Source organism: Notamacropus eugenii, chromosome 4, assembly GCF_028372415.1.
Source record: "Notamacropus eugenii isolate mMacEug1 chromosome 4, mMacEug1.pri_v2, whole genome shotgun sequence".
In the NCBI taxonomy this organism is placed as follows: domain Eukaryota; kingdom Metazoa; phylum Chordata; class Mammalia; order Diprotodontia; family Macropodidae; genus Notamacropus; species Notamacropus eugenii.
In genome coordinates, this window is record NC_092875.1 from 376,409,410 (window position 1) to 376,437,203 (window position 27,794).

Genomic DNA, 27,794 nt, shown 5'->3' on the forward strand with positions numbered 1-27,794 from the left:
GAAATGAGGAGGGGGAAGAGACAAGATATATTACAAAGATAAATGAAACCTAACTTTGTTGACTAAGCAGATATGATATAAAATGTAGAGAGAAGCAAAAATCTTCTATGTTGGGCAGTTGGGGAAAAGTAATATTTCCATGAGCATAGTTTTCAGCTTTGCATGACCTGGTTTCCTGAGGGTGAAACAAAACTAATACATCAAAGTTCTAATTCTGAGGCCAATATAATTTTAATTCAAACAATGAATGTAGCCTCATGATACATTAAATTTTCCAGATTGTTAGTTTAACTTTTTGGAAAAAAAAAGTGAAGAAAGCCATGACAAAGTTAACTTACAGGTAGAAATATTAGGTTTCAAAGCTAAGAGTATCACTCAGATAACGGCTTAGGATGTCTCCATATATGCTTCAGTTCCATCTTCTACTGTCATTTTTATTTACTCTTTACTGCAGCAAGTTTAGAGAGAAAAGGCACAGATCCATGCATATTATACTATGTTAATGATGAGACACCTTTCGCTATTCTCCTGAAAATAGCTAATAGGTAGAAGAAAGTTTTTAAATTGTTTCTTATTTTACTAAGTCATTTATCTGAAAGTGGGTAGGGAGGGGATGGATCAACACCACCACTCTGTAACTAGTAAGCAGTCAGGCTCCTTTCATAGTAGTTTCTTATACATAAATTTTATAAGAAAACTCCTTCACAAGTGGGCTAAGGTTATGGCTGTTCAAGAAATTGCAGGTAGGAAAAAATATGCCTCCATCTTGGACATTACTAATAGCAGGTTTGCATCTGAACATTGGATCATGGACACAAAGACAAATAGATAAGTCCTTGCCCATTGCTGCTGTTGTTCTCTTCAGGGTATAGAAACAGATAGATGTTTTTCACATTTGTATTAATAAGGGATTTGCTATATCTTATTATGAGTTGTAACAGCGGTGTCCCTTCATATTTCAATTTTATTATCTAGATTGAAGTGATATACTGGGGACATAGATTCCTAAATCATAAGCTCAGCATATAGATTCTTTTTGTCTTACATGAACTTTAATATACATTGCTTGCAAACTCATTCATCCAGCTTCTTTTATCTAGATAGTTTTGTTATGAAGTACAGATTATGCTAAGGGTCCTCTCCATGGCCTCAATTAAAGCTAAGTGGTTATCACCTAGGAATAATGTGCATCAAAGACGTACACTGGGATGCTTCTGAAACCACTCATACTTTTTATGGGAAGAGTTTTAAGGCATTTCTTCACATTATCCAGATTGCAGTGAATATAGCTAAATCATGCCTAATCCCACTTTATATAACCAGATCATAGTAATCATAGCTAATTTTTTTATGGCACTGCAGAGTTTACAACATGACTCCCTACTCCCACCCCACTGTAAGCCTGTGAGGTAGAAGGAATGAGGCAGGGAGGGAACAAGCATATTAAATGATTACTTCAGGTAAAAGCACTGTACTAAGCACTTTTATCTCAACTTGTTATCTCAATTTGTCTTCAGGACAACCTTGTAAGCTAGGTGCTCTTATTTGCCTCATTTTATAATAAATGAAACTCAGGCAAACAAAAATTAAGTGACTTCCCCAGCAACATAAAACTTGTGTCAGAGGTTGATTTTTATCTCAGGTCTATCTGATTTCAGTCCCAGTGTTATTCACTGGCCCAACTAGCTACCTCTAAAAATAGAAGGTTGTCTACATACACCTATAATGGCTTCTTGAAGGCATGCTTAATATAGGCTTAAAGTATTTCATATATAGGAAACTAAGTGATAAACATTTACTATCTATAGCAAGTTAGATCTATGTCCTGCCCCCCAAAACATGCATGAAGACTAAAGACCTTATTGTTGTTATTTGGCATTACTTTTTGAAGAGGACCAATGACCTCATGGGTGATCTCTTGACTTATGTCTGAATCGGATTTAAGCGAGGTAGAGTTGTGAGTTATCAACTTCACTCTCTCTTCCTGAATCATCAAAGTCTAGAGACTGGACCAAAGTCAAGATGACTGGCTATAGCCCAGGATACAGTGGATGCATTTGTCCTTTGTTCTTGAAGAGGACCATGACATCAGGGAGATGAGGACATGACTTGCAATTGACTTTGATTTGAGTGAGGGAGGGCTGTGTAAGGTCACAAACCTCATTTTCTCCTCTAGGGCCATCTGCGTTCATTGGCCAGATATTCATCAGGGTGGTTGGAGATAGTCCAGGATGCAACAGGAGAGCCTGGCGCTTTTAGGCTGAGGTCTTTTCAGGTTCTCACTTTGAGTGAGATAAGGCCTATTCAGTGAATAGGTCTCTTTTAATAGTTACTCAAGGGATGACCCATTAAAAAAAAACAAAACAAACTGGACAGGAAAACCCTCAGGAATTCCTGGTCAAAATACAGAGAATGACTACCATCTTTGATGCTTAAGCTCTAAGTGCTGCCTTCCTAATCATTGGAACAAACTGTTCTCATCCATCCATTTCCTGAAGGAAAACCTTCGCGTGCTTGTGGTAGATATCTTCCTAACTTAATAACAGTTTTGAGACCTGTCAGTCACTCTCAACCTGGTTTAGCTGTCTGCTGAGACAGTTTTACTAGAGTATGGCTTCTGCACATATTACAGTTTCTTGGAAGTTGAGTGAAAGGCAAACACCAGAGGTGGATAATCAGTCCTGAAAAGGGCTTGGCAAGCCCACACACCAGGGTACTAGCCTTCCCTGAACACCCCACATACTCCTTTGTTATCTAAACTATGCATCTAGCACTGTGTTCTCAACATCGCAGGTGTTTAGTAAATTTTGTCAATTGAAAAATCTTTAGGTTTCAATGTTGGGAAAGGAATATTACAATGGGATTTGTGTGGGTAATATTCCAAGGGTGCTTTACCTGACAGTCCTTTTGCTCATAGGCATTTAAAAACCTTATTAACCACTATAGGAATAGGTTTTAGAATCTATTGAATTGTGGAATCATACAGCTAAGAGGGATCTAAGTTCAAAGGTTTCCAACTATCAGTAATCTATGGCAAATTTTTACCAACACTTATGTTGATGCCAGTTAAGTTTTTAATAATAAGCTCTCTGAAATTTAAAAAAAAAAGTAATGTATAACAAACTTTTAAATTTATTCCTCATTTACATTTTCTCTATCAGTCTCTTAAGGGTAGACAATCCACAAAACAATAATTCAAGCCCTTATTTGTAGAACTTGCTCCCCAAATTTTAAATGCTAATACTAAAAATTAAAAATTAACTCTGTCTCCCAAACTGGTACAAGCTGGCTCCAGTACACTCCTGCAAATGTTCCAAATTTTTCTGCCAAAGAGTTTCAAATCATAACATTTTAAAGTCCATAAAACAGTTTTGTTTTGTTCCCAATTTCCATGCACTGTTTCTTACCTCAGGTTTTCTCATTTTCAGCTCCCAGTCCCTTTCCCAAAATGTATAAATTTGCTTGTACCCATTTTATGTTTCCCTCACATTCCTCATCCCTTTCTATATCAGATTCAGGACTGTAGCATTTGTTTTCTGAAAACTCTTCTAGCTCAACACTCCTTTCTTTTTTTTTAATAAATAAGAAGTAATGACCTGCCCAAGGCCATAGTACTAAAAAATGACAGCTCCAGGATTAGAAGCTATGTTTCCTTATTTTAGATGATTATTTTTCTCTATAAATATTTTCAATAACAAAAAGAAATGAAGCAAAAAATAGCAATTATAGTCGGAGAGGTTACTCGAGAAAAATTTGCTCAGCAAAGAAGAATTTATGGGCAGCAGAGAGAGCACAATTATTAAGAGGGATATAATCATGAAGAAAGAGTTTAAAGAAATACATGGAAAGAAAGGTTAGTGAAAAAGAATAAAAGAAAGCTACAAAGAAATGGGGTTGGGGAAAAATAACAAAGCCAAAAAAAGGGAGGAGAGGGGGATATATGAGAAAGAAAGGTTCCGAAATAATGCAGATTGACAATTCTAAAAACAACAACAATAAATTTGTATACAAACAAGGAAAATATTGTAATATCCTATCTTTTGTTTTTAATACTTTGAGGGAAATATATAATCTTGTTGTTCTGAAAATACACAAATCCAGATGACACTTTTAAATAATTTGTTTCTAAAATCTGTAATCAGAAATGTTTTGCCTACCCAAAATTAATCTCAAGATATATTCAACAGTGGACTCTTTAGAAAGGTAACAAAATGTCTTCTATGAGATTTTATAGCTCAGGGCTCCATTTAAGAGTCTAGGTTTGCACTTAAATGTCAAACCAGCCAAATGACAATTAATAAAATAACTTGTTGTGACTCATTCTGATGCTTTGCCCAGCTCAGATGGCAAGTAAGGGGAGATGTGTGTTCATCCTTTGTTGCTGAAGAAGACCATGCCATCAGAAATGATGACATGACTTGCACTTGACTTTGTTTTGAGTGAGGAAAGGCTGTGCTGGTCACCAGCCTCTCTTCCCCTCCAGAGCCATCTGAATCCAGTGACCAGATATTCATCAAGATGACTGGAGATGGCCCAGGATGAGGCAACTGCAGTGAAGTGACTTGCCCAAGGTCACACAGCTAGTGAGTGTCAAGTGTCTGAGGTGAGATTTGAACTCAGGTCCTCCTGACTCTCGCACTGGTGCTCTATCCACTACACCACCTAGCTGTCCAAGTAAAGGAAGATATTTTGATGAACAAGAAGGTCACTCTATTTGGCAGCAGAGCTGTTGAGAAATAAGGCCTTGATCTGGGATATCTGCCTACAGTTATGTATGTAACAGAAGAGAGAGCTAAGAGTATGCATGATTAAAAAACAAAAGAGCAAAAAGGTAAAATCAGGGCTTTATTTACTTTTTTAAGCAAGGTGTGAGTTTTCTCATTTGGATAAACTCAGAGGGAGATGACCATGTCTGAATGAATGAACTGTAACCTACCAGCAGTCTTCTATAAAGATTAAGTAAGTATAACAAGTGAATATAACAAGAATCAACCTGATATTGAAAACTCACAATAGTGGAGTAAGTGACCAAATAAAAAAATTACATTTTGATTCTCTTCAAAACTACATGCAATGAGAATAATATAAGATGAAATTTCTAGGCTAAAAAAACTGAATTTTACAGTATTTTAATACAGAGGGATGATATGAAGTATATTTTTTTGGTTAGAAACTGGCACAAGGGGTCAGGAAATTTGCAATTTTTTATACATTTTTATTCATTTTTAAGTTGACTTTCCTCCTTCCTTCCTAGGTCAGTTGTTATTCAGTTGTTTTTTTTTTTTTCTGTTTTGTCTCTTCTTCCTGACCCCATTTAGGGTTTTATTCATGGAGATGCTCAAGTGGTTTGCCATTTCCTTTGCTAGGTCATTTTACAGAGGAGGGGAATATCTGGCCAATGGACCGAGATGGCTCTAGAGGACAAAGTGAGGCTGGTGACCTTGCACAGCCCTCCCTCACACAAATCAAAGTCAACTGCAAGTCATGTCATCATTTTGATGTCATGGTCCTCTTCGAGAAAGAAGGACAAACACAATACAGAGGACAGAACTGAGCCAAACAGACTTAAGTGACTTGTCCAATGTCACACAGTTAATATCTGAGGCCAGAGTTGAATTCAGGAAGAGAAGTCTTTCTGACTCGAGACCCAGTATACTATGGGCTGAGTCACCTCACTGCCTGCCTCTCTGCCTCTTAGGTCAATATTATTCTAAATTCAAAATACGTTAGAGATGAAACATTGAAGTGCTGTTGATGTTGATCTAAAACTCAGCCTGTACAGATAAAATCCTACAGTCTAAACCATAGTTTTGGTTTTATATATTCTTTAGAAAGTCTGTATTACTATTTATAACTTTCATATATTTCATCTAGATTTTATTTCACAGATCTTTCTAGTAGTAGGAGAAGCAGCATGGTTGAGACAAGAGAAAGCTGATCTCAAAGCTAGGAAGATCTGAGTTCACAAGTTTCACTTCTGATAAATATGGCTATGTGATGATGGGCAAGTCACTAATTTGTCAGTGTTACAGACAATTCTCTAATATGATATATTTGAGAGAAGGTGCCACCCTTCATTGGTTTGGAAGAGTCTTCTCACCCCTGAAATCTATATACCCTTTAAGTCACAGGAGCAATCAGTGCCTTTAATTAATATACCAATGTCTACTAAGGTCTTTTTTCCTCTTAATCTCTATAATGCATGCATGCTTACATACACACCGAGACACAGAGACATACTCATATACCATCTGATGATATCTCAGAGCATTTGAAATATTTTAAAAATCTAGTTTTTATTGTGACTTCAATTAATCTCCAAGATGACCCAATTTACATTCTAGCAGGCCTTAAGACAACTGTATGTATAAAGAGGCAGCTAGGTGGCTTAGTGGATAGATCTCTGGGCCTGGAATCAGAAAAACTCATGTTTTTTAGTTCAAATTTGACCTTATTAAATATGTGTTCCATAGCAAGTCACTTAATCCTATTTGCCTCAGTTACCTCATCTTTAAAATGAGCTGGAGAAGGAAATGCCATACCATTCCAGTATCCCTGCCAAGAAAACCCCAAATGTAGTCATGAAGAGTCAGACATTTATTCTCATTAACAAATATGATATCTCAGAGAGGCAGAGCCAAGATAGTAAAGCCAAAGACTTGCCTGATCTCTCCCCTAAATCCTTCCAAATACTTTAAAAAATGACTCTAAACAAATTCTAGAGTGGTAGAATCCACAAGAAGATGGAATGAAACGTATTTCCAACCCAAGACAACTTGGAAGGCCTTTATGAAAGATCTGTTGCTCCAGGGTGCTAAAGGTGCACAGAAGAACTCAAGCTGCACCAAGCCCCAGCAAAGTAAAAGAAGGCCTTGAGGTGACAAGAATTGCTGTTAGTGGTGGTGGTTTCCAGAACTTTCAGTCCACAGATACCAAAGACAACTTCGAAGGTCAGCAGGAAAGGTCTGTCCCACCTGGGTGAGAGTGGCACACAGGGCAGCCAAAGCCAGACCAGCACAGCCATGGATCCAACAAACCAGGATCAGGCCTTGAGAGACACTGAATGAGCAGCAAGAGTAACTGCTTCCAGAGGTTTCAGTCAACAAAGAATAAGGGGGTCAAACAATTGGTCAGAAGGAGGTTACGTGGTCATTTTACTAGCACTGAGGCAGGAATTTGTTGCTTTGCCCATGCTCAGATCTGGGTTGTAGTCCTGAATAGCAGTTCCAGTATGAGGAGGAATGCTAGCATACCAGAGCTTGTTGCCACAGGGGAAAGGGGACCCTCCTCACAGTTCCAGGGCAGAAAAGAGTGCTTTTGGTTACTGACAGACCAAATAATGGGCCAGGAGAGTTATAAGCACCTTTTTAGAGCATAACAACTTGGAAGAACTGAAAATTTACAGGTGTCCAGAAGTGTTTCTGAAAACAGCTGCACAGAACTCCTGAAGCTTAGGACAGTGCACTCTCTACCCTAGAAGTAGAGCACTATTTTAACAAAGAGTTACAAATCAAGTAATAGGCTGGGAAAATGATCAAACAATTGAGGAAAAAAATCTGATTGATAGAAAGCTACTATGGTGACAAGGTAGATCAAAACATACACTCAGAAGAAGACAATAAAGTCAAAGCTCCTACATCCAAAGCCTCAAAGAAAAAATATAAATTGGTCTCAGGCCATGAAAAAGTCCTAAAAAAATAAAATTAAGAGGTGAGAGAGGAATATATTGGGAGAAAGAGAAAGGAAGAGATAGAATGGGGTAAATTATCTCACCTAAAAGAGGCATGAAAAATCTTTTACACTAGAGGGGAAGAGCAGGGAGGTGAGAGAGAATGAGTAAATCTTACTCTCATCAGAACTGGCTCAAAGAATGAAACTTACATACTCAGTTGGGTATAGAAATCTATCTTACCCTTTAGGAAAGTAGGAGGGGAAGAGGATAAGTGAAGATGGGTTTGATAAAAGCGAAGGCAGACTGGGGGAAGGGGTAGTCAGAAGCAAAACACTTTTGGGGAGGGACAGGGTTAAAGGAGAGAGATAATAGAATAAATAGGTAAATACAGGGAGAATCAGATGGAGGGAAATATAGTTAGCAATAGTAACTGTGAAAAAAAAATTGAAGCGTTTCTCTGATAAAAATTTCATTTCTCATACACATAGAGAAATAAGTCAGATTTACAAAAATAAGAGCCCTTCCCCAATTGGTGAATGATTTAAAGATATATTCACTTTTCAGATGAAGTAATTAAAGCCATCTATAGCCATATTAAAAAATACTCTAAATCACTATTGACTGGATGAATGCAAATTAAAACAGTTCTGAGGTACTGCTCCATACCTGTTAAATGTGCTAATAGGACAGAAAAAATAATTGACAAATGTTGGAGAGTATGTAAGAAAAATGAGACATTAATGTACTGTTGGTGGAACTATGAACTGATTCAACAATTCTGTAAGGCAATTCAGAACTGTACCCAAAGGGTTAACTAAGCCAAACATGGTTAAGTGACTTGCCCAGGGTCACACAGCTAGTAAATATTTGAGGTCAAATTTGAACTCAAGAGAAGTGTTTCTTCTTCTAGGCTTAGGAGGATATTTACTGTGTTAATGATGACTAAATATAGTTTCATCTGGACCTCACTATCACATCCATCCACCTATCTAAATAATTAATATTTAACAACTGATTGTTATATTTTCTTTCATATCAGTATATAATATGCCGATGTAAGGATAGAATGCGTTGTATTTGGACCACAATACACATGAAGGAAGAACTGCAAATAACGTTAATAGGCCTTATGCTGAATAAGTGAAAAAAGAGCAACTGTAAATCTCTTGGATTTTAAACCCAGAATTGTAGGAGTTAGCCCATTCAGATTCTATACTAAGCACTTACATGCAATTTTCCACTATTATCAAGTAGTTGGTAAAAGAAATATGTCATTACCTTTCCCACATACTGAGGTTCCGAGCCCATGTACTCTTCCAGGACAAAAAATTGATTCCAAACCCATCCACGTTTAACACGCTGGGCAGGTGATTGCCTTCCTGGTATGATGAAAACATTTTCTCTTGACTCTGTGGCTAAAGTCTGTTGTGGCTGTGACTGCAGTGGTGTTAGGAGACCTCCATCAAACAGGACCCAGAGAAGCAGGGATAAGCAGTTCCTTGTAAGCATTGGCAAAAGCTTCCCTCCAGCAAAGTAATAAAAACTCCAGTACTTAATGTAGAATTGTAGAATCCAGGTTTGAGGTGTCTGTGGCCTCCACCACTTAGCTTCTGATTTTATTGAGGAAATGGTAATGCAGGCATTAATCCTTCTGATGATACGGTTTTTACTGTGTTAAATTCCATCTAAAGGGACCTATAAAAGAGATTTACATGGCAACATCAAATTATGCAAAATTACATTAAAAGGCTCATCAAAACTCTTATCATATTTACATACTTATACAGAAATCCAAAGGAAAGATGTAGCACGCTACTTAAAATCTGTCTTTGCTTCAGAGACTTGGTAAAGACCATTGTAATGAAAGCTGTCAAAATGAATGAGTTTGACCAAGATGTTTTTAAATTCAGTAATTATAAATCCTGTGAAAAGTACAAGTTATCAAGTACTTTTTCTAGGAGCAGAAAAGGCCTTTTATTTAAAGCATGGAATAGTAAATTCTGGTAGATATGTTAGTCTCTCTGTGTGATAATTCCCAGTTTGCATGTGTGCCAGATTTTCCTCCATATAGGAACATCAATTCTATAAATAGATTTTGTCTTCTGATGTGTTTTATAATGAAGAAATAATCAAACTTTACTCAGGAAATATGAAAAATAAAAGGATAACACAGAGTGACATAGTTCAAGAATATCTACATCTTTATGTCTATCTCTCTATCATCTATCCTCCAGTTTTCTTTCATCTATCTCTTTATTTTGCTCAATTTATCTTATCTCTTTCAACTATTTCTATCTCTCATTCTATTGTCAATCTACTTTCTATCTACTTATCTATTTATTTTAGATTACATCAGTATAGGGAGCTCATGGTAATAAAACTGCAAGTAATGCTGACTGGCAAGTGTTCTGCAATTTTTATTTTAGAGCAGGTATTTTAATTTCATTAAAATTTTGATAACTATTTCAATTCAATTTTTTCTTTTTAACTCTATGTATTTTATTTTTTTCATTTAAAAGAATTACTATACCCCAATTTCTGTGCTACTTGAAAACAGCTTCTGAGAAGTTGGCATTTTGCTTCTTCAGAAAGGGGCTCACTGTGCTTATTAAAAAAGCAGAATTTTAGATAGTCTTCTTTACCCTACAACTAACATGCAGCTAAAACCAGATCCTTCTGAATTTATATTCAAAGCAGTCAATAATAAAGGTTTGCAAATATATTATGGTTCAAAGAAAAGAATTACTGCCAAAGAAGTCTGTGGCATAAAATTTAAAAAAAAAAGATTAAGGGTCCATGGTTAACCATATTGTCTTGGGACCAGAGAAGTGAAGTGACAGGACCAGGGTGACACAGCCAGTATGTGTTAAAGACAGGAATTGAACCCAAGTCATCCTAAGCAGGAAGGCTATTTAAATACTGTCACACTGATTTTCAGCTAAATATATATTTTTTTTAAATAATAAAATGATCAAGGTCTGTCCTCATGTGTGCCATTCTTTGTTTAAGTGAGGCTTAAGACTACTTTGATATGGTAAACCAGGGAGAATAATCCATTTAATTATGTGTATAGCTACCTCTTAATTGGAAGAATGTTATTATTCCTTTTTCCTCTGCAGTCCCAGATACTTCAGGATTTTGCATGGAAAACAGTCATACTTTGACTGAGAAGATAATCATCAGGAAGTACTGTTAATGCTTGAAATAATTTAGTGGTTTTTAAAACATTTAAGGAAGGCAGAGAACAAGCAAATGATACTCTCAATTCTTAACATTTCCTACTTCCTAATACACAGAATCTTACATATTCTCTGCTTTCTTTTCTATCTCCCAGATCCAAACTTGCTACAGAAAAAAGGATGATAATCTCTGTGTATTATGCAGGAGATGACTGAGGAGACTGAAAGAGAGGCTCATCTCTGATGTAACAGAGAATTCACATGACACAGCTGGCCTTCTGCATTGTTTACTTATAATGACACTTACCATTCTTTAGCTGTTAGAAACATATTTCAAGAAGGAGAAAAGAGAAGTGATGTTTTTAAAGATTAAAATGCAATGAAAATACAGCTCAGAAATACACATTGGCACTTTTTTGCGTCAAAGAACACTTGATACTGAAACAAAACAGGATAACAGACATAAATATGTTAAGAAAGTATTAATTTTGCCCTCAGAGTTGCTATTACTAAGATATCAAAATATAAGTGACAATATAGTTTATTTTATATTGAAAATCCATTTCCTGAAGCAAAAATTTTCACATAATTGACACAGAAAAACTCAGATAACGTTCAGTATTTTCAATTATTGGATTGTAGCTAAGAAGAAGACATTTCTACCTGGTCATAGGGGAACATGCCTGAGCATCAGGTAAAATACAAATATATCAGATGCTTTGCAGGGCCACACCAGTGTTTTCATATACTTAATGAATGTTATATTATATTTTTCCTTTCATCAGTTTACAGGTTAAAATGAAATTGACATTGACACCCTACAGATGGCCTTTTACTGAATTCTCTAATTCCTATTCCTCCTCACCCTCAGACTTCCCTACCCACAACTCTAATCTTTTCATACAGACACACATGGTAGGAGATAACCACATTGACAAGTAAGGCTGAGGGAAGAAGATAAGATTCCCTAGAGACTCTTGATGGGATATTGTGTACTTAGTTAGTTATAAAACTAGTTTTATTGGAAGAGGATGAGTGGGAGAGAAAGACAGGAGAGAAAACAGACAGACACACATATGTACATACATACTTTAGAAAGCAGGGAGTTCCCCATCACTGGGGGGGTCTTCAAGCAGAAACTAGGTGACAACTTGTAAGAATAATATGAGGAACATTCCTGCTTCAGAATAGGTTGAACTAGATGGACTCTGAGGTCCCTTTTTGTCTTTATATGCCAATTATATGACACAATGGATAGAGCATAGGGCCTGGAGTCTGGAAGATCTGAGTTCAAATCCAACCTCAGACATATACACACACACACATCTATCTATCTATCTATCATCTATTTCCTTCCTTTTACATACTAGCACCTACAACATATTTGGTAGTTAATAAATGTCTCTGGAATGGGATTGGAGTGGATTGAACTATGGGTATGGTGAAAGAGACCAGCCTAAAATCAACTGAGTCAACGTTGCATTCATCTAGTTAGCATTCCCTGAATTAGATAACTGACTCGTTCATTCAGTTAAAAACCTAAGTCTCCCCATCTTCTCCAGGTCAGAAGTAAAGGGGCAACTCAGAGGCTCTGTCTCAATATTGATTGGCGTAGAAGGTCACTCTTTCTTCATTTCTGACCTGAACTAGTTCATCCCTCCTTATGTCACCTGGTGATATTATGCTCTTAGGGGGTTACTACTGCAAAGGCAAACTTAATGAAGACATGTATGTAAGGTGGATTTTAGTGTAAGTAAGGTGGATTTTAGTGTGTGTAAATTTCTTTTGAATTTTCTTATTTCTCAGAGTCCAGTTTTCCGAGATCCCTAGCCGTAACAACTTCCTGTTCCCAGGTACTGCATATGAACTCCCACAGTTATGGTTCAAAACATCTCCACCACACTTGCACATAGTTACATAATAGCAAATAATATAAACATCCACTGTGGTAATATAGTGAGATATAGGGATGAGGTGATGTAAACTTGTGAGGCTATGGCTGGCAATATACCTTCTTTGGTTGTTGGCCTATAGGACAGGTGGTCACTAGATGGTGAACAGGGAACCCATAGGGTTGAATGCACAAATGCTAGATGTGCCTCAACTGGCCCCCATTGAGGCTTGGGGGCATTGAGTGCACAAGGTGGAATGCAGTGTGTGCCTTGATCCACCCCCATCAAGGCTTGGGGGGCATCTGTGTTTGCCTCAAATGGTCCCCACTGAGGCTTGAGGGGATTTAGGGGAAGCACAAGTTGTGCCTGTCTTGATTGGCCCCTTCGAGACTTAGGAGTAATTGCCCCCCCCCCCATCTCTCCAGTCTTGGTGAGAAGGGTGATTAGGGAATGCTATAGGAGTCTGGGCTCCTGTTATCAGAAATCCTCTTCTGGGAAAACTAGACTATAATAAATATCATTAACACCTTCTTAGGGTCTTTCCTGTCTGACCAAATAAAGAGTGAACCTGTTCTAGCAACCCTCAAGTGTGCTGTGTTTATCTGTCTTACACCTGGTGTAGTCAAGCAGGATTTGCTCAGAATAAAGGAAAGTATGGGGCTTAATGGGACTGGAATAGTTGTCAGTTGTTTCCCAGTTATTGTATTATTTTTGTAACTATGGCTCTATGGAACCCTCCCAAGGGATGGGAGGATAGAGTTTGGACCCCTTCCCATTAGAAACTTTTTTTCCCCTTAAAGTACATTCTTTTTTTCTTTCATTTTTCTTTATTTATTTTTAGTTTTCAACATTCATTTCCACAAAATTTTGAGTTCCAAATTGTCTTCCCTTCTCTCCCCTCCCCCCACCCAAAAAGCTGTGCATTCTGATTACCCCTTCTCCCAATTGGCCCTCCCTTCTAACACCCCTCCCTTCCCTTCCCTGTTCTCTCTCTTGTGTTGTAGGGCAAGATAAATTGCTACACCCCATTACCTGTATTTCTTATTTCCCAGTTGCATGTAAAAACAATTCTCAACATTTGTTCCTAAAACTTTGAGTTCCAACTTCTCTTCCTTTCTCCCTCCCCACCCATCCCCAATGAGAAGGCAAGCAATTCAATATGGACTATATATGTGTGGATGTATGGTTTTGCAAATGACTTTCATAATAGTCATGTTGTGTAAGACTAACAATATTTCCCTCCATAGTATCTTGACTCCCATTTATTCTATTCTCTCTTTTGACCTTATCCCTCCCTAAGAGTATTTACTTCTAATTGCTCCCTCCTCCCACTGCCCTCCTTTCCATCATCCCCTCACCCTGCTTAACCCCTTCTCCCTTACTCTCCTGCAGTGTAAAATAGTTTTCACACCAAATTGAGTGTGTATGTTATTCCTTCCTTAAGTCAAATATAATGAGAATAAACTTCACTTTTTCCCTCTCACTTCCTCCCTTCTCCCCTCCAATGAAAAAGGTTTTCCTTGTCTCTTTTATGAGAAATGATTTGTCTCATTCCATTTCTCCCTCTCCTCCCAATATATTCCTCTTTCACCCCTTAATTTTATTTTTTTTACATATGATCCCTTCCTATTCAACTCACTCTGTGGTCTCTGCCTAAATATGTGTGTGTGTGTGCATGTGTGTATGCATGTGTGCATGCATGTCTGCGTGTGTGTGTGTGTGTATAATCCCTCCAGCTACCCAAATACTGAGAAAAGTTTCAAGAGTTACAGATATTATCTTTCCACGTAGGAATGTAAACAGTTCAACTTTAGTAAGGCCCTTATGATTTCTTTTTCCTGTTTATCTTCTCATGCTTCTCTTGATTCTTGTGTTTGAAAGTCAAATTTTCTATTCAGGTCGGGTTTTTTCATGAAGAGTGCTTGAAAGTCCTCTTTTTCATTGAATGACCACTTTTCCCCCTGAAGTATTATACTCACTTTTCCTGGGTAGGTGATTCTTGATTTTAATCCTAGTTCCTTTGACTTCTGGAATATCATATTCCAAGACCTTCAATCCCTTAATGTAGAAGTTTCTAGATCTTATGTTATCCTGACTGAATTTCCACAATACTTGAACTGTTTCTTCCCAGCTGCTTGCAATATTTTCTTCTTGACCAGGGAACTCTATTCCTACAATATTCCTAGGAGTTTTTCTTTTTGAATATCTTTCAGGAGGTGATCAGTTATTTCTTTCAATATTTATTTTACCCTCTGATTCTAGAATATCAGGGCTGTTTACCTTGATAATTTCATGGAAAATGATGTCTAGGCTCTTTTTTTAATCATGGTTTTCAGGTAGTCCCATAATTTTGAAATTGTCTTTCCTGGATCTATTTTCCAGGTCAGTTGTTTTTCCAATGAGATATTTCACATTTCCTTCCATTTTTTCGTTCTCTTGGTTTTGTTTTGTAATTTCTTGATTTCTTATGCAGTCATTAACTTCCATCTGCTCCATTCCAATTTTTAAAGAACTATTTTTTAAAATGAACTTTTGAACCTCCTTTTCCATGTGGCTAATTCTGCTTTTTAAAGCATTCTTCTCCTCATTGACTTTTTGAACCTCTTTTGCCAATTGAGATAGCCTATTTTTAAAGGTGTTATCTTCTTCAGCATTTTTTTGGTCTCCTTTAGCAAGCTGCTGACTCACTTTTCATGATTTTCTTGCATCGCTCTCATTTCTCTTCCCAATTTTTCCTCCACCTCTCTTACTTGATTTTCAAAATCCTTTTTGAGCTCTTACATGACCTGAGACCATTACATATTTATTTTGGAGGCCTCTGATGGTAAGCATTACTCTTCCTCATTTGAAAGAATGGAAGAAAATACCTGTTCACCAAGAAAGTAACCTTCTATAGTCTTATTTCTTACCCTTTTGGGAGGCATTTTCCCAGTGAGTTACTTGATTTTTGATTCCTTTGTCAAGAGGAGGGTATACTCTGGAAACCTGTAAGTTCTCAGTTCCTCCAAGGTGGCACAATCAAGACAGAGGAATTACTCTTCTCCTGGCCTACACTCTGTGTTGGGAGCTACCAAAGCTTTTCTGCCCAGGATCTGCAAGTAGAATTCCCATTCCAGAGCCTTCACCAGCTCCACCACACCAGCCACCATTCTTCCTCATCCCCAGACAGCCAGCCATTCAGGGCTGAGACTGAGATCAGCAGTTCAATTCCCCCAGGGACTTTAGGCCAAGGGTTCCAAGAATGGATGCTGGTGCTGATGCTGCTACTGTTGCTGCTACTACTGCTGCTGCCTGGGGTTGACTGGGGCCAGAGCTAGGAGAGGACCCTGCCCCCTTCTCACAAAGGTGAAAAACATTTCTCACTGACCTTTGAAGCTGTCTTTGGCATTTGTGGGTTGAGGGATCTGAGAACCTCTGCTGCTACAGGGGATCCTGCCCCTGTGTCCTGTTCTGGTCATGTTCCTGCCAGTGCAACATGGCTAAGGGTGGGCTGGGCTCCATGGGCTGCACTGTGCACCCCATAGGTTGCACTCTGCTCCACTCTGCTCTTTGTGGTTGCACTCCACTCCACTCTGCTCCCTATGGTTGCACTCCACTCCATGCCCTGTGTGATAGACCTTTCCTGTTGGCCTTCCAGGCTACCTTGTGCTGGAAATCTCTTTCACTCTGTTGCTGTGTGGATTCTGATGCTCTAGAATTTGTTTAGAGTCATTTTTTAACAAGTATTTTATGGGCTGTGGGGGAAGAGCTAGAGTATGTGCGTCTTTCTACTCTGCCATCTTCGCTCTGAGAAACTTTTGTTTAAAATTGTGAGCATCCTAGATAAGAAAGGAGCTAGAAAGTCTGCAAGAGTTGTGGAAGTTGTGTGGAAGACTCAGACTGACTTAGCCCCAGAAGAGTGGGAGAGTCAGTGTTTGTTGGCAGATGCAGCAGTGTCCTGGACCAGCCCAGAGAGACCTGGACCCAGGAACAGCAATGGAGGCTGTGATCATGCAGCAGACACCAACAACATGAGAGGTGCCAAGTGAGGATCAGCAGAAACACAAGAAGCAGAAGTACCAGAAACATTGGGAGTGGTTTCTCAGGTGCCTAGAGGAGATGACCCCCCTTTCCCTCTCTCTATCCCATTAGCACTCCTGAATAGAAAGGCAAGAGAAGTGGCTGGGGGAGGAAAACATGACCTTGGGAAGTGGGGAAGTTGAATGCGTGACTCAGTTGCTTGTGTTGTAGTTTTGTTAAAGTTAACTATAATGAGAAAAAATACTGACAAGCTACTGTCAGTGAAAGGCCACTTATGGAGGTTCAGATTGATTTATTCCTGGAAAAAAGAGGCATGTGAGAAAGGCCAAGAAATGTTAGAGAATGAGACCCAACTTCTTGGGGCACAGATATTTATTATTCCCTCTGGTCAAGAAGCAGAGTTATCTGATGAGCTGGAAGAAGACTTTGGATGTGTTATAGTGAAGGGAAAAGGTGCATGGCAGAAGTCCCTTTTAAATCTCCCAGAACTGTTAGAGACTGTCTCAGAGGCAGCGTCCTTTGAGAAGCAGGAGCAGAAGTTCCCCAGAGTGAAGGAAAGAGTTAACATTCCTATAGAGATAGGAAAGTAGCCAGAGGAGAAGTTTTGTTTGAACTTCTCATAGCCAAGGCCATGGCCAGAGCCAGGGCAACGTGAAGGAGGCTCTGCTAGAGAGAGCCCACATCAGAGTAGCCCCTCCCTACACTGTGCCAGAGGGATGAATGCCCTGGAATTGTGTTGTGCTCAGAGCCCAGGACTGAGTGACCCCTCCCCACATGAGACTGGGGGAGGACAAGTTGCCCCAGAGTTGGGGTGAAAAGGGCCAGAGACAGAAGTTGGGGGCAAGGACGCCTGGAACCTACTCTGCCTGGAACAAGGAAAAAGCAAGGAGAGCCCTGGTTGGAGCATCCCCACCATGTGAGATGAGTCCCCTGAGTGTGCTGGAGGGTTGAGAACCCTGGAAATGGGGAGGCAGTCCCTCCCCATGTGAAGTGAGACATGTAGCAGGATCAGAGAGCAGCCTACATCCAGACCCTGGCAGAAGCAGGGAATCATCAGCCCCTGGAGCTTCAGAAGGAGAACGAGGAGGAGCCACTGTGCTTGCGACCCAGTAGAAGGTCAAGATGAAAATTTTGGAGCAAGGCAGGAGCACTGAACATGCTTTTCAGTCATGCCCCCTGGACAGTTTGGGACCCAGGGGCAGAGTTGTCTATGGTGGGATGGGGGAAGTGTCATAACCCATGGGGACCCATCCGGTTGGCTTTGTTGCCCAACTGCCCTCCCAAACCTTGTGGTGGGGTCTGTAGCAACACTGGGCCTTGGACATTTTTGACTCACAAGCATGAGTGCAGTTAAGAGTACCAGGTGGGAGCCTGCAATAACAGTGTGGAAATAAGGACACACTCTCAAGAGAACTGTCAGGACTTGGACCCTCTGCTTTGAATCAGAGCATTGTAACCTATTGTGACCTAGGGGTGTATGTTGTGTTCTGTGCTATCCCTGGAGATGTGGTGTGTTAAGAGAAGCCCATATCTTGTGATGCGAGTGGATGCAGTTTCAGTTACTCCAGCAATCATAGTCTGAGCATGAGGGTAGCCGAGATGTTGGCCCAGAATCCCTTGATATATAAGCAGTACTATGAACAGTACTTTGGACAGCACCTGAAGTGAGGAGGATCTGACGACTCACTCACCAAAGATTTTGACTCCCAAAGAACATGGTGATATGGTATGTTTGTATACCTGATGTCCAACACAATATGCATGTTACAGTGTTATTATATGTGATGCCCAACATAATGTATACATTATATTGTTGTTATATAAGTGATGCTCAAAATAATATTGCTGTAGTCTATACTGTTGTTATTGTAGTATGTATATTGTTGCAGTTATATTGCTGTTGTTATGGATTGTAATGTTATGCTTTAGTCTCTTGGCTCAAGGACCTCTAAAAGTATTATCTGTGTTGATCGCAAAGGTCAGGATCCTGGAGGGGTGGTGGGTATGTAAGATGAATTTCCATGTAAGTAAAATGGATTTTAGTGTGTATAAGGTGAATTATTGTTATTATTTCTCAGAGTTCAGTTTCCCATGATCCATAGTCATAACAACCTCCTGTTCCCATGTACTAGATATGAGATTCCACAGTTATGGTTCAAAGCATCTCCACCATACTTATGCACAGTTATATAATGGTAAATAATATAAACATCCAGTGTTGTCAAGCAGTGAGATACAGAGATGAGGTGATGTAAACTTGTGAGGCTATGGTTGGCAATATGCCTTCTTTGTCTGCTGGCCAATAAAACAAGTGGTCACTAGATGGTGAGTTGGGAACCCTTAGGGTTGAAGGCACAAATGCTGTGCCTGCCTTGATTGGCCCCCATCAAGGCATAGGGGAAATCTGTGTTTGACTCAAATGGTGCCCACTGAGGTTTGAGGGGATTTAGGGGAAACACAAGTTGTACCTGTCTCGATTGAGCCCATCAAGACATAGGGGTAGTTGCCCCCCTTCTTACTGGCCCCTGTGAGAAGAGTGATTAGGGAATGCGGTAGGAGTTTGGGCTCCTGTTATCAGCAATCCTCTTCTGAGTAAACTAGACTAGAATAAAGTGAGATTATTAACCCCTTCTTAGTGTCTTTCCTGTCTGACCAAATCAAGAGTGAACCTGTGCTAGCAGTCCTCAAGTGTGCTGTGTTTATCTGCCTTACAAGACATTTGATCATTGTAGCCCACCAAACCTCCAAAATTATGTACTCAGGAGATCCAGCAATCTCAGCCAGCCTATTTGGTAGCTGGGATTACAGCTATGTACTTTCATGGCTGACATTAAATGAATAAAATAAATTATTCTAGTTCCTAATTATTAAGAACCAGGAAGTGCTAATGTCATCACATATGAACAATGATATAAGTATTCTCTGATCCTCCTACCATTAATCATACTATGTTTATGACCATTGAACACAGCTGTGATCAATTTTCCATACCTGTGACAAAAGCTGATGAAAATCCTGTGATCAGAGATATACTACATAGGCATAAACATATGTTTCTGCAGCCCATTTTATATAGTTACTATTTTAACTTTTCTTTTTTGTTAATGCCTACATCATGTAGTTATACTCTGTTAACTCAGTAATTGAATTATAATAATATCAGCAGCCCATATATTTCTGTCTGTAGAGCCCTAAGCATAATTCTGGAAAAGAAACAAACACACAAACACACACACACACACACACACACACACACACACACACACCCCTTCATCCATGTAAGCTGAGCACATTGTTTTAGAGCTCCCCAGCCAACATCATTGCACCATGATCCTACAATCCATTCCATGTTAACTGTAAAACTGCAGCCCTTTACTGAAGAGATATTACTGTCAGTGCATTATGACTCTTCCAGCAGATCACAGCCTCCGGCCACAGCTGTCAACCAGGGAGCTTTTAAAGTGTTATATCGTAACAAAAATAATACAAGGAGATTGGAGGACTCTGGCTCTTAAGTGAAAGGGAAACAACTCCCTTCTGGCTGCCAACAGAGCAAAAATTTGTGTTTCACATACGCACATACAACCACCATCCTCTTTCATGCATAGGTGTCAGAACTGATGTGGAAGCTTTAATAGCAGCCTTATTTTGAGGTATGAACGTAGAAGCATCTGTCCTTTAAACATGTCCTTGTTATGAGGGACTATTCTAGCAGCGCCTCATGTTGGAAGTCAGAGGCACTGTGGTCAAAAATTGATTTTTGAATAAAAGTCTTTTACTGTTACAGAGTCAAAATAGCATTCCAAAGGCATTCTGATACTAACATTAACTCTCTGGAGCCAAAAATCCCTTTCCACAGAAAGCTTAAAATTTTGATGGCCTGAATCTGCCCACTTAACTTGGGGTTTACTGGATAGATTCCTGCCTGCCTTCCTGTCTATCTTTCTCTTTCTTTTTCTTCCTTCCTTCTTTTCTTTTTCTTCCTGCCTTCCTTCCTTCCTTTCTTTTTTCTTTCTTCCTCTTTCTTTCTTTTTCTTTTCTCAAAGACCAAACCTTAAGACCATTTCACTCTGGAGCTCATAGATAGTGTCAAAATAGGTCCCTGCCTAAGCTCCACTTAAAGGCTCTTTTTGGACCTTTCTGACTCAGAAAGAAGGTCAATAGTAACTGTTTCTCTTTTGACTGGAAATCCTAAGGGCTTTATCCTCCCAGATTTTGTTTTCTCTTTTTCTAATTAAAGGGGCCATCCCTTGACTCACTCCTTAAAGAGGCCTATTCACTGAATGGGTGTTGCCTCCCTTAAAGTGAGAACCTGAAAAGTCCTTAACCTAAAAGGACCAGGGTCTCCCATTGCATCCTGGGCTATCTCCAGTCATCTTGATGAATATCTGGGCCTAGATGGCTCTGGAGGAGAAAGTGAGGCAGATAACCTTGCACAGCCCTGGCTCACTCAAAGTCAATTGCCAGTCATGTCATCATTCCCCTGATGTCATTCCTCTTCTAAAATGGACAAACACAAGCTTAAAAAAAATCAACAAAACAAGAGGACTAATCCATAGAGGTGAAGAACTCATTAAAAATAATGTTTCTCCATTCAAATGATCTCCAAGTCCAGGTAACAAGAAGGCAAGATTCTTTAAAAAAATAATTTCTTTTAAAAGTGATTCCAATATATTTATATACTGTTAGAGTTTAGAAAGCTTTCTTTGCCCAAAGTGAACAAATTCTGGAAGTACAGATCCTATCAAGACGTAAATATTCTGAGCATGGGGCTGGCCCTGTGTTTGGACAGGCTCAGTGCTTAACTGTTGTGACCAGATGATGTTTTATTTATTTTTTTAAACACAAAACTCTTTAAAGTCAATATTGAGTAGAGATACTCATATAACTGAAATTATGAGCCTTTCACTGCGTTATAACAGTTGGGTTGAGCACATTCTTTATTTGCTCAGCTTGTGCTTTCAGATGGGGAGTTCAAAAACATGACACCATACCTGATCTCAAGGAATCTATACTTTGATCTTTAGTATAGAGAAGGCAGAATCCACACAAAGTCACATACATAATTGCCAACAATAAAACATTTTGTTTGTAATTCTAGAGGGGATTAATTCCATAAAACTTCACTGAGGTAGCATAACATGCTAAGCCAACTTCCATTTGCACTAGCTCTACAATTCCAAGCATCCAATTAATTCTTCTTTAGGTTCAGGTAATAAAGCTACATGTCTTTCTCCCAAATATTCACCTCCCATTCCTTCACAATTCCACTCCCACTTATTTCACTCATTATCTAACCCACCTCACTTAGTTTTTTGGAAATTACCTTACATACTCAAGTTTTTTAACTTAAGTTCCTTTTCTCCCCTTGCTTTAACAGAAAACTAGCTCACCTACCAATGGTCACATCCCTTCTTGTCCTTCCTCTGACTCACTGAATAATGAGGAGAGAAGAATATACTCTTTTTCTCATACTACCAATTTCAGAAATGTCTCCTAAAATTATTGGTTAATGAGTTTTCCCTCCTTTTGAGATGCATATATTTCAGCAGTCAATAAACATTTATTAAGCCTATGCTTCCATGTACTAGGAAATATGCTAACCAAAGAAAGAGGGGAAAGTACCTGGCCATTAAGGAGTTCACACTTCTATCAGCATGGCAACAAGCCCAGATTTAGATACAAACAATATATAGATAGCATGAATGGCATATAATCTTAAAAGAGAAGGTATTAAAAGCTGGTAAGACCAGGGTACAATCTTTCAGAAGAAGTTAGGATTTTAATTAAATAAAGAAGAACAGCAGGGAAAGTAAAAGTCAAAGAAAAGAAGAAAGAGCAGTCCAGGGTGGAAGAGAGCCAGGGCAAAGCAAGGAGACAGGAAATGGAGTGTGATGAGTAAGAAACTGCTAGGGTTGGAAGCTCAATTCCATGTGGACAGTCTCGGGCGGGTAAAGGTGGGAACTTCTAAATCTTAGAGTTCTCACGAGACCCCCCAGGAAACGGCTGGGAATCGAGGTGAACCGAGCTATCTCGTGTATTTCCGCCTCTTCCCGTGAGAAACGTGATGGGAGAGAGCTCTCCCCACCCTCGAGATTGTCCCGGATCTGGGCACACTATTGTTATCTAACAGCACGGTATTCAGATGCAAACTATGCTGCTGAAGAGTTTAGGTAGGATCAGGAAAGCCTGAAAGCGCTTGGGTGGAGGGGCGCGGAGCGGTGAGGACAACAAGGCTCCGCTTTTCCTCTCTCTTCTCTCCCCTCCCCCTCTCTCCTCACTTATACTTCTACTTCCAATCTCTTATTGTAAGATCTTTGCCTCCTTGGGAGATCCTTCTCTCTCTCCCTCCTAAGGAAGAATTCCCCTGCACTTGTAACTGAGACCCTGAAATAAAGCTCAACCCTTGTTCGACTCTGGAACGTCCTTTCTCTCATACGAGCATCCGGTTTGGCCAACCAAAGACCTCGGGAGGTGAGGTAAGAAGACTCGGGTAGCCCTCAGGCCTCTAGGCCTGGCAAGAAACAGTGTGCAGATTAGTGTACCTATAACAGAGAATACGTAGAAGGGAATAAAGTGTAACACAACTAGAAAATTAGAAAAAAAAAAGACTATTTTATAGAGAACTTGAAATGTTAAATAAAGGTATCAGGGAGGCAAAAAGAAAATACAGGAGTTTACTGAATAGGGGAGATGATGTAGACATATCTGAACTTTAGGAAAATCACTTCACAAAATCTGAATGAAGGTTAGAAAGGAAGAGGAAGAGAACTGTGGCAGGGAAACAATTTCAAAGACTATTGCAATAGTCCAGGCAAGACGTACTGAGGATGAAATTCTAAACCACTTGGGAGTATTACAAAGGGCTTTTTGGAGTAGGGGGCCTCTGGGTTGGGCTTTAAAAGATAGGTAAAAATTGCATAGCTGAAGAAAAGACACATAAGCAATGGAATATTGAGTCATGGGTATTTTTAATGTACATTTTGATTAGAAAATAGTATATACTGAGGAAACTAGTGCTAGGAAGGACATGGATAGCACAGAGTAATATAATATGTATCCAACATAGAGCTTAATTTTAGGATGAGACTATCAACACTTAGAGAAAAACAGGAAAGGTCTCATAAAGGCCTCATGTAGTAAAACTCAGCTTGTGAGCTGAGAGCATTGAGGGAATTTAGAGATTTTAAGAGGAATCAATGAAAAAGAAATATCTTTGAAGTCTTTATATCTTGAACAAAAATTTAGTGGTGAGAGATGGAGTGTCATATATTTGAAAAAACAAAAACAAAACAAAACAAAAAAGGCAGGTTAATGGAAATATAGAGTTTCCTGTGAAAGAATATGAAAATCCTGAAAAGGTAGGCATCAGAGAATGACTGTAAATTGCTAGAGTTTTGGCATTTCATCCTAGACGTAATGTTGAGTCACTGAATATTCTTGATTATGGATAGACTTATTCTTTAAAAGCATTATTTTGACAAGAGAGTGGAGAATGGATTGATAAGGGTGGAAGCAAGAAACAGAGTCCAGTGAATAAATGATTACAGTAGTCCAAATGAGAGTTGATGAGTGCCTGAAAGAGTGTATATATATATATATAAATTCATATGTGAGTGTGTGTGTGTACAATCCCTCCAACTACCCAAATACTGAGAAAAGTTTCAAGAGTTACAAATATTATCTTTCCATGCAGTAAACAGTTCAACTTTAGTGAAGTCCCTTGTTATTTCTCTTTCCTGTTTACCTTCTCATGCTTCTCTTGATTCTTGTGTTTGAAAGTCAAATTTTCTATTCAGCTTTGTTCTTTTCATCAATAATACTTGAAAGTTCTGTATTTCACTGAATGAGCATTTTCCCCCCTGAAGTATTATATTCAGGTTTGCTGGGTAGATGATTCTTTGTTTTAGTCCTAGTTCCTTTGACTTCTGGAATATCATATTCCAAGCCCTTCAATCCCTTAATGTAGAAGCTGCTAGATCTTGTGTTATCCTGATTGTATTTCCACAATACTCAAATTGTTTATTTCCGGATGCTTGCAATATTTTCTCCTTGACCTGGGAATTCTGGAATTTGGCTATAATATTCCTAGGAGTTTCTCTTTTTGGATCTTTTTTAGAAGGTGATCTGTGGATTTTTTCAATATTCATTTTGCTCTCTGGTTCTAGAATATCAGGGCAGTTTTCCTTGATAATTTCATGAAAGGTGATGTCTAGGTTCTTTTTTTGATCATGGCTTTCAGGTAGTCTCATAATTTTTAAATTGTCTCTCCTGGATCTATTTTCCAGGTCAGTTGCTTTTCCAATGAGATGTTTCACATTATTTTCCATTTTTTCACTCTTTTAGTTTTGTTTTGTGATTTCTTGGTTTCTCATAAAGTCATTAGCTTGCATTTGTTTCATTCTAATTTTTAAAGAACTATTTTCTTCAGTGAGCTTTTGAACTTTCTTTTCCATTTGGCTGTTCTGCTTTTTAAAGCATTCCTCTCCTCATTGGCTTTTTGGACCTCTTTTGCCAATTGAGTTAGCCTATTTTTAAGTGTTATTTTCTTCAACATTTTTTTGGATATCCTTTAGCAAGTTGTTGACTCACTTTTCATGATTTTCTTGCATCACTCTTATTTCTCTTCCCAATTTTTCTTCCACCTCTCCTACTTGATTTTCAAAATTCTTTTTGTGATCTTCCTGGGACCACTGAATATTTATTTTGGGGGTTTTGGATGCAGAAACCTTGACTTTTATGTCTTCCCCTGATGGTAAATGTTGTTCTTCCTCATCTGAAAGGATGGGAGAAAATACCTGTTCACCAAGAAAGTAACCTTCTATAGACTTATTTTTTTCCCCTTTTTGGGCATTTTCCCAAATAGTTACTTGACTTTTGAGTCCTATGTCAAGAGTAGGATATATTCGGGGGACCTGTAAGATCTCAGATCCTCCAAGGTGGCACAGTCAAGGGAGAGAAGGTTGCTCCCTTGCTCAGGATGGGGTCTGAGACTCAGATCAGCTGCTCAATTCCTCCAGGGGCTTTAGGTGGGAGTGGGACAGCTACTCAGGGCTGAGGTTCAGATCAGATGCTCAATTCCTCCAGCAGTTTAAACAATGGTTGAAGGCTGTTGCCCCAGCAGTCACATGCAGCCACCCTTGCCCTGCTGCTACAATGGTTGCTGCCTGGGCCTGGGGGTAGGGGAGGACACTGTTCCCTTGTCATGGAGGTGAAAAAGCTCTCTCACTGACCTTTGAAATATCTCTGTTGCCTGTGGGTTGAGGGACCTGCAAACCTCTGCTGCTGCTGCTGGGGATTCCAACCCTGAGGCCTTCCCCGCCCTGCTCCTCCCGACGCTGTGGGGCCAAGGCTGGGCTGTGCAACAGGCCTTTCTTGTTGGCCTTCCTGGTCACCCTCGGCTGTAAATCTGCTCTACTCCATTGTTCTGTGGCTTCTGCTGCTCAAGAATTTGTTGAGAGTCTTTCTTTACAAGTAATTTATGGGCTGTGGGGGAAGAGCTAGAGTATGTGTGTCTTTCTACTTCTCCATCTTGGTTCTGTCCCTGGTTTGTGAACTTGTAAAGAATAATATAAGGAACATTTTTGCTTAGGGACAGATTGAACGAGATGGACTTTGGGGTCCCACAGATAAGGTTCAGTAGTTTGGGTCATCAGGTCTTTGCTAAAAACTGAAAATTTCAGCCTGATTATGGAGAAGCATGCTTGAGGACCATGAAACATACAGGTATATCATCTGTTTTGAAGTGCCTCCTAGTATTTTCAAATACTTAATGGAGACTGTATTATATTTTTCCTTCCACAAGTTTTCAAGTTACAATGTAATTGACATTAACAACCTACAGACAGTCATTTATTAAATTATTTTATACCTATCCTCCTCACCCTCAGACTTACCCCTTACAACTCTTTTCAACCAGACACACATGGCAGAGATAGAAAATAATCACACTGATGAGTAAGACTGAGGGGAAAATATAAGATTCCTTAGACACTTTTGACAGGATAGTTTGTGCTTAGTTAGATATACAACTAGTGTTTTTTGTTGTTGTTGTTTTTTTATTGGGAGAAGATGCATGAGAGAGAAAGGGCAAGAAGAAAACAGAGAAATCTATGTGCATACATACTTAGAAAATAGAGTGTTAACTATCACTAGAGGTTTTCAAGCAGAGGCTGAATGACAACTTGTAAAGAATAATATAGAGAACATTTCTCCTTAAGAACTGGCTGGACTACATGGACTCTGATGGCCCTTCCATTTCAAATCCTGTGATTCCACTAGGGACAATGGCATTCCCATGGGAATTTTCTAAAAGAGAGGGACATTTCCTACAAAATATGGTGTTTGATCAGATTTATTTGTTCACTAATGAACATGATTACCTTTTGTGTTCTGGTAGGTATAAAGTGTTGGGAGATTAAGAAAAAAGAATCTAGAGATGTGAGTTTTAATCCTAGTTTTGTAATTATCAATTCAAATGAATTCAGACAAATCAATTCACTGTAGTAAATTCCTGCATTGGCTAAATGGTGTGCTGGATGCTTCTCCTTTTCTGTTGTTTAGTTATTTCAGACATGTTTGACTCTTCATGGCCCCACTTGGGGTTTTCTTGGCAGAGATACTGGAGTGATTTGTCATTTCCTTCTCCAGGTCCTTTTACAGTTGAGGAAACTGTGGCAGAGTTATATGAATTGCCTGGTGTTATGCAGCTATTAATTGCATGTCTGAGACTAGACTTGAACTCAGAAAGATGAGTCTTCCTGACTCAAGGCCTGCCACTCTATCCACTGCACCACCTAGCCACCAAGTAGAACTGTTATGCTTTGGTTATTGTTTGGATACATCAAAACAAAGAGTGGAGGATAACCCAAAGGTTTTGAAAATGGGTTACTAAAATATGCTTGCAATAGAAATAAGTGACAACAACCTTGTGTAGTATTGTGTACTAATGAGTGCGAGATGTGGAAAATCCACACCAAAAAAATACTGTAACTGGGACCTCATATCAACTGAAAACCTTTGAAGTGGGAA

The 27,794-nt window shown here is 39.1% G+C and overlaps 1 protein-coding gene across 1 annotated transcript in view; it reads right to left on the reverse strand.

The window, feature by feature from the left end:
- The window catches only part of CDH12 (cadherin 12), a 686,747-nt gene that overhangs the window by 436,958 nt on the left and 221,995 nt on the right, over window positions 1-27,794 (reverse strand). Inside the window, exon 2 of the mRNA XM_072605471.1 lies at window positions 8,951-9,367. Coding sequence (XP_072461572.1) covers window positions 8,951-9,181 — 231 coding nt within the window. The 5' untranslated portion in view covers window positions 9,182-9,367. The remainder of the gene's footprint in view (window positions 1-8,950; window positions 9,368-27,794) is intronic.